General features: G+C 30.0%; 3 protein-coding genes and 1 pseudogene across 3 annotated transcripts in view; 1 reads left to right on the forward strand and 3 right to left on the reverse strand.

The window, feature by feature from the left end:
- LOC145182681 (E3 ubiquitin-protein ligase HECTD1-like) overlaps positions 1-12,638 on the forward strand; it is a 232,973-nt gene that overhangs the window by 23,663 nt on the left and 196,672 nt on the right. The window lies entirely within an intron of this gene.
- On the reverse strand, positions 2,155-4,494 carry LOC149890144 (uncharacterized). Its single transcript, XM_090085231.1, has 6 exons — positions 4,464-4,494; positions 4,018-4,112; positions 3,146-3,337; positions 2,879-2,942; positions 2,397-2,495; positions 2,155-2,313 (listed from the first exon to the last, which is right to left on the reverse strand). The coding sequence occupies exons 1-6, from the start codon at positions 4,492-4,494 to the stop codon at positions 2,216-2,218; spliced, it is 579 nt and encodes a 192-aa protein (XP_089941357.1). The 3' UTR covers positions 2,155-2,215.
- On the reverse strand, positions 4,933-5,650 carry LOC149890145 (uncharacterized). The gene is made up of 3 exons (XM_090086100.1): positions 5,391-5,650; positions 5,170-5,250; positions 4,933-5,054 (listed from the first exon to the last, which is right to left on the reverse strand). Exons 1-3 carry the CDS (start codon positions 5,605-5,607, stop codon positions 4,963-4,965), a joined length of 390 nt encoding a protein of 129 aa, XP_089942226.1. The 5' UTR covers positions 5,608-5,650; the 3' UTR covers positions 4,933-4,962.
- Positions 5,899-7,775, reverse strand: LOC149890146 (uncharacterized; annotated as a pseudogene).

The raw sequence follows: 12,638 nt of genomic DNA on the forward strand, positions 1-12,638 counted from the left end.
CTGTTTAAACAGGTGGCTAAAATTTATTAAACTCCGTAACGTGATTGAACGTTCTAGCAATTTCCGTAACGGAAATAAAAAAACTAAATCCATTTTATCAATTTCAAAACTAATGAAATTCAACAGCATTAATTATATTCAAGCTCATCAAGAATTTGAAAATCTTGTTAAAAGACGAAAAGTAGTATTCAAGTTCAAATGGATATCATTTCAGGATCTTATGTAGATGGTTCGATGTCAAATCATATTTACTCCTCCATCTTTAAGACATTCAATTCACAATCAATCGAATAGGTATGAGACTAATCAAGATGGAAACTTGTTAAATCTTAAAGAGGAAAAAAAATATTGATGAGATTTGAGGTGTACGTATATTTACACCTACGTGAGGTGTAAGTTCAAAAATAAAAGTGATTTTTAAATCGCTGAATGATTTAATGATTATTGCATAATAAAAAAAACCCTATTTAAAAAAATATCATTTGGTAAGTTTGGATATACTGAAAATTTTCTTTAAAGTAATGATAAACAAAGCTTTTAAGATAATAACGAAGCTAATGTTATGACTAAAATAACGGTATATTTAGACTCTGTTGGATAAACAAAGCCCGATCAAGTTACACAAGTCATCAGTGACAAGCATAAGACTGTAATAAAGACATGTAAAGTTTTATACAAATAGGTAAATGAGCAAACTGATCTGCTGAAAATGTTTAACTAAAAAGAAAAGATTATGTCCATGCTAATCCGATATTAGCAACAAGCAGAATATTAGGAATGGGTGAAAAAATGATGATAAAAATGTTAACAGAGTTGTACCCAGCAAACACAAAACGTTCAAGAAACGTACGTAGAACGTTTGAAACGGTCGGGCACGTTCTAAGAACGTTTCCAACGTTTTTCGAACCTACTTGAACGTTTTGTGTTAGCTAGGTAGCATTTAATAGTGAATGATGAGATATGCATCTAATTGATAAAATTCTTACAACTTTTGATTGAACATACCATCTAGATGAAGGTGATGCAATAAGTTTCTTGGGACATCATGAGAAAGAATTGTAAATTTACTCATCAAAATCGATTTTTAAATTAAATTTTTTTAACTAATAAAAAAGAATGTAGATTTAACTAATAAAAAAGAATGTAAATTGAAGGTGAAATCTCCACAACAAATTCAAGAAAAGGTGGTGTATCACAATCGTACGTAGAAAAGAAAGCTTTATTGAAAAATATAGTGGTACTATGGCTTAAGAGTTAAACATGAGTAGTGATAGAGTAGAAAGAGTATTAAATCTTACTGGTTCACAAAATGCTGCTACTAAAAAATATATTGATAATATTTCTTGTTTTTTAATAAAAATGTGGCAGTGCAATGACTGGTCCTTTAGTTATGAATATGAAAAGTATAGCAACTTAGGGAGTTCCTGTCCATCTTAATGATGCAACTGCAAAACACTATGTTTACGGAAACTTTGCAAAAGGAATGGTGATACAATGACTGGTCCAATTAGTTGTCGGAATTAAAAGAACAACAAGTTTAGCATTTCCTGTCGATAGTCCAGATGCAGGTACTAAAAACCTACATCTGGACTACCCACAGGAAATGCTAAACTTGTTGTTCTGAAGTTGTTATGAAAACTTTAATGGTAAAAGTTACTAAGACTTAAGTAAATAAATTCATATCAAAGTTTTGCTGAATATCTATATAAAGTGGATAGAGGTTTATGCACAGAACTTACTTTAGTTACTTCTACTAGAAAAATCTCTACCTTAGGTAATAGCCCACCCAACAACAAGTCGTCTTAAAGACAAATTGAAGACGTCTTGAAAATGGTCTTGAAGATGGCTTAAACTGGTCTCAAATGAAACACAGTAAGTCGTCTTATCTAAGACGTCTTAAAGTTGCCTTATTTAACACGTATTAATGACGGCTTGACACGTGTTTATATATATGTATATGTATGTATATATATATATATATATATATATATATATATATATATATATATATATATATAAACTTTCAGTCTCCTGCCAATACAACATAAATATCTTTATATTAGATTAGAAGGAGACTGGAATGTGGTGACAGAAAATAGAAAGGTGTGAAAATATGAACTATCCAAATGCAATAACTGAAAAAAAGAGACATGATTTACTATAGAAATATACTTCACAGCATCAACAAAAAAGAGTACATGATTATAAAATTTTGTTAAGATTTTCGTGATGCTGGTGCATTTTTTAATACACCCTGAATAAATTTATGGACTGTCTTCTCCGATTCTTTTGGATATATCTCTCTGACAGCCGCTAAAAAGAGAAAACTAATAAAACAATAACAGGTTAAGAAAATCATTGTTTTTTTGGAAAGCAGCGTTAGAAGACCAACTTACCAATTACACACTTATAAAGGTGAGTTTCTTTAAAACTTCTCTTTCCGCCCCTCTGTCCATCCATGTTGAAATTTATCATTAGCGAACAATCCAACATACTGAAAAATCAGGAGGTAAATACATAATTCAGAAAACTGATCATTACTAAAGTTACTAAGGAGAACTTGTTTTCTTATCAGCATTATATAGCCCTTAATTTCAAGTCCCATATGAATTGTGATGAGCAAAAGTCTATTTATCTGTAAAAGTATAAAAAAATATTTTAAAGCTGACTTACTAAACCTTTGCTCTCTTATATCGATTGTGTTTTCCGATCGGATATAATTAGCAATACCTCGAAAAATAAGGCCGCAAGAGCAAATTTCCATACTTAAAAAGCTTCTTTTTTTTTTTTTTTTTGCTTTTTAAGATAATGCTGCTCTGATTTTTTATTTTTTATTTAAAAAAAGTAAAGGAAAATCAATGAAAAAATCTTTCTTAACGCCGCATAATCCTACGTGTACAGTCACCAATATTAGTGCCTCCAATTTTACTCAGTCTTTCAATCTAAAAACAAAGTTGATTACAATTTATTTGGTTACACTAATTTTAATTCAACAATGTATATGTTTTAGTTTTGACGAAAAGTAAAACCGTTACGTAGCAGTAATGTAAATGATTTATGAAACAGTCTGTAAATGAACTTTTTAGTTTAGTTTTATCTTTGTGCCTTAATTATAAGTGCGTTTGTTTAATACCAGATATTTTACCAATTTCCTTTTCATAGGCTCCTCAGCCAACTGATTTTCATTTTCATTAAAATCGTCCATGTTATTAATGTTTTCTTTTAACAAAAACACGTCTGCATCAATTACTCTATCAAGTCTGGTGTCAAGACGGTCGTTTAAAGACTTAACTGCTTCTGATAGCTGCTCGAGTTTGAATGACACTTTCCTTTGGAAGTCAATTAGTATACTCTCAGATGCTTAATGTAAGGTAGGGTGGGAATCATTTCTTAAATCATATAGATGGGGAAAGGGGATCCCCTTTCCCCATTTTAAAAGGCCTCGAGACTTTGTAAATGTTGAGTGGGAATTTGAATCCAGATGAAATAAGCAGGGGGGGGGGGATGAATTTCTCTAATATCCCAAAGAAAATGAACAAACTTGTTCACAACAGGTTTCATTAACTTTATGCATATACTTATTTGAGCAATGCCACTTTTATAATAATTTCAATAGGATTTAACATGTTAATATGAGATTTATACTATGGTGAGGAATATTATGCATTTGGTTAAAAACCGAGTTTTTTTTAAAGGTTGACAATTTTAAAAGGCTGGTTTACATTGAAAGTTTTTTTTTACAGTTTTAAGATAAACTTTCTTAGTAGATAACCAGTAAAAATTGATAAACGGGGATGGGGTGGGAGGGAAAATCTTCCAAGAATTAATAAACATCCCCCACCTTGTATTAAACACCTGGGCGTACTATATTTATATTTGCAACCTATTCACTAAAATTCAGTCTCTTTATTACAGACAGTACTAAAGAAGAGATAAGTTGATCATCTTTACAAAGAACTTCATGGATATTTTTTATCATATTCTTTATTGAAGTGATTAAATGAAGCAAAAATACATACTTCCTTGATCTATCGGAAAAACAACATTCCTCTGAGGAGCAGTGGTAGTACTTGCAGCGGTTGTTCCATTCAAGCAAGCCGAATATGGTATGTCTAAAATAAGTTGTGTTAACTTTTTATTTAAGACTTCAGTATTTAAGTAATACTTGTTAATGTTAAAACAAAGTCAGACAGTGTGCAGATAATATTATTATTTTCACATATAAAGATCTATACTGGTTTTCATTAAGCGGGAACTACGATAGAGTAGCCAAAAGATAAAAAAAATCATCCATCAATACATAGGCTGACAGTATAAGAAACAGTATATATCTTAATATATATCAAATATAATTTATCATATATTTTTGTTTTTACTAGAATATATAATTATCTTTTGCAAAACATTCTAATACAAGAAAATGCTATGACGAAGTATTAGGATAAATTGATTAAAGTGAATACTTGAATTCTGTTGAAGAGAATTCTCGGACATGCATGGAAACTGAGGTGCTAAATAAAAAAAACATGACTAAATGACATTGTTTTTTCTTGCTCATTCACTTTTGCAAGACTTTCTGACTTTTGTAAATTCAAATATTTTTTTCCCAAATAAATTCTCTATTAAAATATTGGGAATTATTTGGCTTTCTATATAGTGCTAGAAACAAAAAGCATGGTAAATTATATATATATCATATACCTCAAGGGAATGAATCATTGATGTTTTCAAATATTGCGGCTTGCTTCAATTGTTGAGTGGCACACAACACACCTATAAAACAAACAAAAAAATGTGAAATGTGAAAATTTACATATACCTAACACCTTTAAAAAGTAGACACCGTTATAGCAGTCACAGAAGGATTTACAAGATTAAATTTGACCATTTCATTTTCAATGTAAAGAAAAAGATTTAAAATACTCACTCCGTATAAATGAATTTAACAAGTTTGTTAACGTTTTAGTTTAACTTCGTTTTTTCCATAAATAATAATTGTCTCTTACCAACTTTGTCCCTTCCTGTTTTTGTAATTGGCACAATCTCATTATCAACTATTATAAGATTAAAAAAATATATAGAATAATTATCTTTAAAATTGATAAAAATGACAACAAAGTAACAAGTATTTACAGATCAATATTATTTTTAATCTACCAAAAAACTTACCCTCTTCTACCACATTTTCATCAGAATCTGAACTAGCAGCACATGTTGAGTATGCCCAATTTTCACAAGTTTCTAAACTACCTAAAAGCAATTCTAACAAAAATGATTTGAATATTTCATTTTGCAGCAAAGTCTGAATAACCTTCTGTGATTCTATACAATAATCCCGACTAAACATAAAACATACTTCATGGTTGTAGAAGAAATATAAAACAATGTACCTGTGACCTTCCTGTGTACAAGTTTCCCATACATCCAATCTTGCTGAGGAATCTGCTTCTTTCTTAAAGCACGCTCTTTTTTCGCCTTTGGTGGATACCTGACAATATCTTTACCCTCAAGCCAACAAAGTGGAACCACGCCTTCTTCTTCTATTAATACCCCATCCCCATTTTGTCGTTTCCAAATAGCTCGAGTATAACTAAGATCTTCACTCATTTTATACTCTAAAAAAAAAATTTTACGATAAAATAAATGTTGATACCGAACTTTAAAAATGTAGCTGGAACCATTTAGAATTAGTGACACGTAAGAAATGCATCTACAAATACACTATAGAAAACATTTCAAAAACATCAAATGTTAGATGATACTGACACAACAAAAACCAGCTGGATACACATGGAAAATAGAACTTATAGCAGTGTGACCAGAAGAAAAAATATTTAAAAAAAGCATAAATTTATTTGAAAAAGCACCAATTTACAAATTTACATGTATTTATTTAATTTAAACTAGATGAATAACAGGATATATTACAAAGCCACTCCTGAACGGTAAACAAACACATTTTCGTAGTTCATTTTTATGAAAATTGAGTTTAGAAAAATCTTGATTTTTTTCTAGGAAGTAAATTCCTAACAATTTAGAGTCAATTGGATGATCAAAAAATGACTTTAAGCAGCTCTTTTTATAAAAATCACAATCGTAAGTGTTATTATTATTATTTAAAAATCTAATAAAAACAATTTTCCCATCTTTATTAAAAAAGCAATTATCTCTGCTGCTTAAAGTAACTTTCTCTGTATTGGTTTTTATATTGCTCTCATAATTAATTTCTTCACTGATGACTCGCTTTACTATTTGTGCAGTTGGATTTTTGGCATTCTTTACAACCTTATTTAGCTTGTGCAAATAATTTTCAAATAGGAAGCAAGATATTTCGTTCAAGGAGCAATTGAAATTTTCTACGTCATCACATATATGCAATAAATTATGCATGTTATACACAGTAAATGTTTTACCAAAAATGTCTTTACAATTGTTCACAAAATACTTTAGCAATTCCTTACAGTAAGGTAAAAGGCTTTTACGCAGGTCACTATCTGGATTCACCAGAATAAATACTGAAATTGACAGTGAAAGAAAGTGTTCATAGATAGATTCAGAAACAATTCCTTTCAAAGAAACTGGTCCAGTGTATAAAAGTAATTGTCTGAATTCAGTTGCTTTCCACCTATCAACTTCTAGCAATGATCGCGGCCTTCTAGCAAAATCAATGGGAATGTAATTTCTAAAATTGATTAGTTTCTCAGAAATCTGTAAAATATGTGATTGTGATAACCTAGCCATAGGACCTTTACGGAAATAATTCAAGATTCTTTTAACAACCCCAAGACATATCAAATGCATATAGTCAAGGCAGAATCCGGAAGCACATTTAATACCAGCAGCAATAAGAGGAGACTTAGATATTTGATGTTGCTTATACGACAGGCAGCTAAAATCGTAATCTGTCCGCTTGCAAAATTCTTGTTCTTCATTAAACACTACCCTTCCTTCCCAAGAACCTTTGATAATGCACCTTTGATAAGAATAATATCCGGTATGACCAACAGTCCCTTTTAAAAATGATCTTGCTGGGGCATCACAAAGAAAAGCTCTAACTTTAATAGTGTGTACAACTGATTTTATTGTCAGACCGGATAACTTTAAACCACACAATTCTAGTAAAAAATCGTTTAAAAACACATCCAAACTTGATGGTTTACTTTCCCCGGTGTATAATGCCACAATAAAAATCTTTTCGCCACTAATTTCACAAAGAATTGGCTACATTTGAGTATTGGATGATTTAAATAAGGGTAGCCCATCAATACTGAAATTAAGTGATATTTCTCTTTCAGACCCTGTAAAATTTTTCTTAATGCCCAATTCTAATCCAAAATAGTAGTATGTACCACCACATTTTCGAATACACTGGACTTGAGGTACTTTTAAAAGTGTTCTTGCATCTTTGGGCAGCCATGTCTTCGAAGTATATCGATTAAACTATTCATGGCTGCTTGGGAACAGTTAAACTTTAGACACCAGGATGCCAGCTCTCCTGAGAAGTTTTCTTTACTGGTGGATGGATTAAAAGATTCACTGTCACTAGAACTCTCGGACCAATACTCAGCGGAATTGTTCGACCCTACTTCCATATATTCTTCCACAGGTAAATAACCACAACTCTGACTGCTATAAAAAGAATCTCTAACTACTTCTTCTTGAGGATGTGCACAGTTTTGTTGATGCTCATCTGCACTTTCATCTCAAGCTTCTTCTAAAACTGATTTATTTAATTTTCTCCAAATCCTTAAATAATCTTTTCTTGATGCAGACATATTTTTACCCACTACTTTTTAAAGAAAATTATAACTTTATTAAAAAATAAAAATTTCTGAAAAGCAAAGAAAATGGTAAGTAATCATCTTCCGCAATTGGAATTAAAGACGTCATTAGAGACTCAATTAAGGAAGGAATTAAAGCATGGATGTTATAAAAGATGGACGTGAAGTTTATTATCGTTGTTTAAAATTTTAGTATTAGTTTAAACTTTTATAGAATTTGTTTAATAAGACTGCTCAGGATAAAATAATTACTTAACGTGTTGACAAATAACTAAACAAATTACACCAAGGTAAAGGAAATTAGTTGTCGGCACGAACAGATTTTATCATTTTTCAAGATGAACAATTGTAAATTTGGGAACATTTTTTCATCTAAACAAGTCTGTCAATGATAAAATAGACCTGTGAGAACAATTTTAAAATGACTTAAAAAAAGTATAGCGATATATAATTTTTTGTCAAGATCTGTTTTCATTCAATTCCTTGGTCCTTCATTCACCAGCCTTAAGTTTATGTATTTTTTTAGTATTTTTTCCCATATTCCCATATTTTTTGCGTCGACAACACTATAAGCTCCACAATATATATTCCATTGTGAATTGTTATAAGTAGGTGGATTTTCTAACGGGCTTTTTTTAAACTTATTTGCTAATGCAAAACCTTTTAAAAAGTTACTTAAATTTATAATTACCTTGCAAAATGCGGCCAGATATTTCATGTTTTCGTTTATCATATTTCATATATTATTTCATTTATCATAAAAAGCACAAAATAACCCATTAGTTTTTTTCAAATAAAATTTAGCTTATATATTGCTGGTAAATCATGTTATGTGTTATGTAAATATTAAATACTTGCGGTTAAAAAGTAATTCTTGCGGTTCGCCATAAATTGGCTTTGCTAAATTCTTTAAAACTGTGACAAATTATTTTTTCTTAATTGTATTTATAATCATTTTATGTATAAGTTATTTATCCTTAACTGTATATATTTCTGATTTAAGCAAATATATATATATATATATATATATAATATATATATATATATATATATATATATATATATATATATATATATATATATATATATATATATATATATATATATATATAAAATATAATATAATATATGAACATCAATACTAATTTGTTTTTATTTTATCTAAGAAATTTTCGGTCAATATGTAAAAACGCCACATTTCTTATACCTACGCGTAGGTATAAAAAATGTGGCGTTTTTACATATTGACCGAAAATTTCTTAGATAAAATAAAAACAAATTAGTATTGATGTTCATATATTATATTATATTTTATATATATATATATATATATATATATATATATATATATATATATATATATATATATTTATATAGCGCTGTTTTCCTTTCACACCTCCTATTTTTATTGCAGGTTATAAAAGATCGTCATCTAAAAGTTAGAAAATGTATAGTAAACAATACTTTTAGACCAACTCAATGTACTCTACACTAGATCTGAAAAAATTAAAATACGAAAACGTTAATATTCGCTATTTTTTCAACTGGACGACGTATTTAGAAAATGATAATTATTTAGAAATTAAACCTGGTTTTCACTGCTGTTTAAATTTTTAAAATTTTGAATGGAGTAGTTTACTAAACATGGAACCATTGTGCTCTAGGTAGCTACAAAACTTCTTGATATTTCGTATTATTTATTACCTCTCAAGTTATACATGTACTCAGTGCCGGTTTTAGCACTACCAGCGCCCTGGGCGAGATATCTACGGCGCCCCTAGCTCAATTGAACCCCATACAAAAAAAGGCTAAATTTCGCCCCTTTATATTCGGCGCCCTGGACCATTGCCCAACCAGGCCCTACCCTAACGCCGCCACTGCATGTACTAAAGTATTCAAGTAAATGATCTCAATTTCTTTTCATCATCCGTGTTATTTCTTAAAATATTAAGAATGCCTTGCTATATAAAATTAAGCTTAAAACTTGGTTCTATTGCTTTAATTTTTAATAAGTAAAAGCAAGTTGATATGACTGTTTGGGCGAGCCCAAAAATTTTCGACGAATCCGACAGACTTTAAGAGAACTGAATTTCTATTGTTTAAAACAACAGATTTTTAAGAATACACAACTAGCATGGTTTGCAAAAAAACAAAAATCTTGCACGTCCATCTCTAATACTTCCACGATTGAAGACATCTTAAGCTGCTTACTCCAAAAGACGTCTTGTTAAGATGTCTTAAGGACATCTTAAACTGGTTGTTCCGACAGACGTCATGTTAAGAAGGCTTGCGAACGTCATAAACTTGTTGTTCCGACAGACGTCTTGTTAAGATGTCTCACGGATATCTTAAGCTGGTTATTCTGAAAGACATCTTAAACTGGTTATTCCGAGAGACGTCTTATTAAGATGTCTTAAGGACGTCTTAAACTTGTTGTTCCGACAGACGTCTTGTCAAGATGTCTCACGGATGTCTTAAACTGGTTATTCTGAAAGACATCTTAAACTGGTTAATCCGAAAGAAGTCTTAAACTGGTTATTCCGGGAGACGTCTTATTAAGATGTCTTAAGGACGTCTTAAACTTGTTGTTGGAAGATGTCTTAATGAAGTGTTGAAAAGCCGTCTTAAACACGTCTTTAACTAGTTGTAGACGTCTAGACGAGTTAAATACGTCTTAAACTCGTCTTATGTTGGGTAGGAGAACTCTTAGTTCTACATAATCTATAAGTCCAAACTAACCTACTTTGTCCACAGATAAGAGTAATGAAAGATACTATCTACAATTCAAAGGAATTAGTGCTCAAAAGTTTTAATCCGCAATAAGTCGGTGTAGATGATAAAGTTTATATATTTAGAGTAAATCGATTAAAACGTTACAGTTCAAATACATATGCGGTAAGAAATGGGTTGTTTGGTCATAACTATGTAGGATGGAATGAGGTTGTTTGTTATAGACCTGAAAGAGATTTGATCATTTTAGAAGCTACTGGTTTTGGATCAGTTTCTATTGGAAACGTTCCTGGATGTAATGATGCACCTGTAGTCGGAAATAGGACTATAGCAGATGCTGGAGCTCTTGGCAAATGGATATATCTATCTGCTCATTAGAATGTTCCTGGTAGAACTCTGGCTAGCTCAGTATAGTGAACAATTACGGAATTTCGCTTCACAGTCATCTACTGTTAGTACTCAACTAACATTTGATAATGTAAATCAAACAGGTATTGCACCCTAAAATGGAGATATTCAACTATTTACACATTTTAAAAGATTCGCTATTCCGTCAGACACAATAAAAGTACGTTTTAAAGTTTTTTGCGCTAGATTTTTGGTTAATTGAGATCTATTGTAAATTATCAAAAGTTAAGAGATTTTCTAAACTCATTTAAGTGCAATTACAATTTCTCTTTTCAATTTCACTTTGTTCACATTCACTTTTCCCTACCACGTTTTATCTCCGTTTCAATTCATGATGTTCGGATATATTATTCTCACCACATTTTTTACAGCAGCCTCTAACTTTAATTTGAACACAAAATTTTTTTTTGACTTTCTTCTTCAACTTTATTTTTTTCATACTATGATTTATTCATCATCCTAATTGTTTTTAACTCTTGTCTGACGTTCATATATTGGTCTGATTCTCTGATTCTTTTATCTTGCATATGTTTTACGATCGATTTTTAATAAAACATTTTTTCATGACCATATTAAAAATTAAAGTTTTCATCAAAACATTTCTCTTCATACTTTAAACTTCGCTCATAAGATAAATAAGAAGTGAGTAATAATCTAAAATAGTTACACATTAATAAGTTTTGAGCATGTATGTAAAACTATGCAAAAAATGATGGTTGAAACAATCTAAAACAGTTACACATTGCTTAGATGGTTAAAAAAGATACTTAGATTTGGGCATTTATATGAGGAAATTCAAAAATGATGATTGGATTTTTCAGCCTTCATTGGATTAAATTCTTTTACTATTCATAAATTCATCAATATATACCACTTCAAGAATTAAATTAGCTGCACTTCGTACAGTATAAATGCAGTGTAAATATATAAAGTATAAATATATAAAGTAAAAAATTTTACTGTTTTATAAAATGTCTTCAACTGGTTACTTGGTACATTACACATTCTACTAAATAATAAAATGATAGTTTAAGAACGCATTAAATAACAACTTAACATTAAAAAGTTAAGAGATATAATTGAAAAAATATATGAGAACCTCGCAGACGAAGTTATAACAAAGTAATTTGTGATTTGTGAAATTTCCAACTCTTGGAGTTTGTATGCAGAAAAAAAGAAACACTAGGAATTAAAATTATGCAGTTATATTACACTCTTGAGTTCCGTTGCTCTACTCGCACTCGGATTGAGAAAGACTAAAAAAGCTATCACCCAATATTCACTTTAAGCTATAAGTTTTATGCCAATTTGAATATATATTGATAACAAAATATTTGTGGATGTTAATTCACGTCTATACAAAAACATTTAATTTAGGATAAATTAATCAGATTATTCCCTGATTGGAATTGCCTAAAACTGTCAATGCAATTCCAAAGAAAGGAAATAATTTAGCTTAAATGAACAAGTAATTTTTCATTTGACATTTTTTATTTAAAGAAAAATATAAAAACTTTACAAGTGCTCAAAAACAATTTTAAAAAGATTGCCTTTTCTATAATAGCTTCTTCAAAAGTTTTAAATGAGTTGTTTTAACTCTTCATAGATAGTTTACCCCATAAACCAACGAAGTAGCAAAATATTTATAAATACCACCCAGAATCCAAAAAGGACATCTCCATCTTGTACACACAAAAGATTTTTTAAATAATTTCTTTA

The sequence above is a fragment of the Hydra viridissima genome, unplaced genomic scaffold (assembly GCF_058129835.1).
Source record: "Hydra viridissima isolate aposymbiotic clone 2 unplaced genomic scaffold, HvirCarnegie_v1 scaffold_4, whole genome shotgun sequence".
Lineage (NCBI taxonomy): Eukaryota > Metazoa > Cnidaria > Hydrozoa > Anthoathecata > Hydridae > Hydra > Hydra viridissima.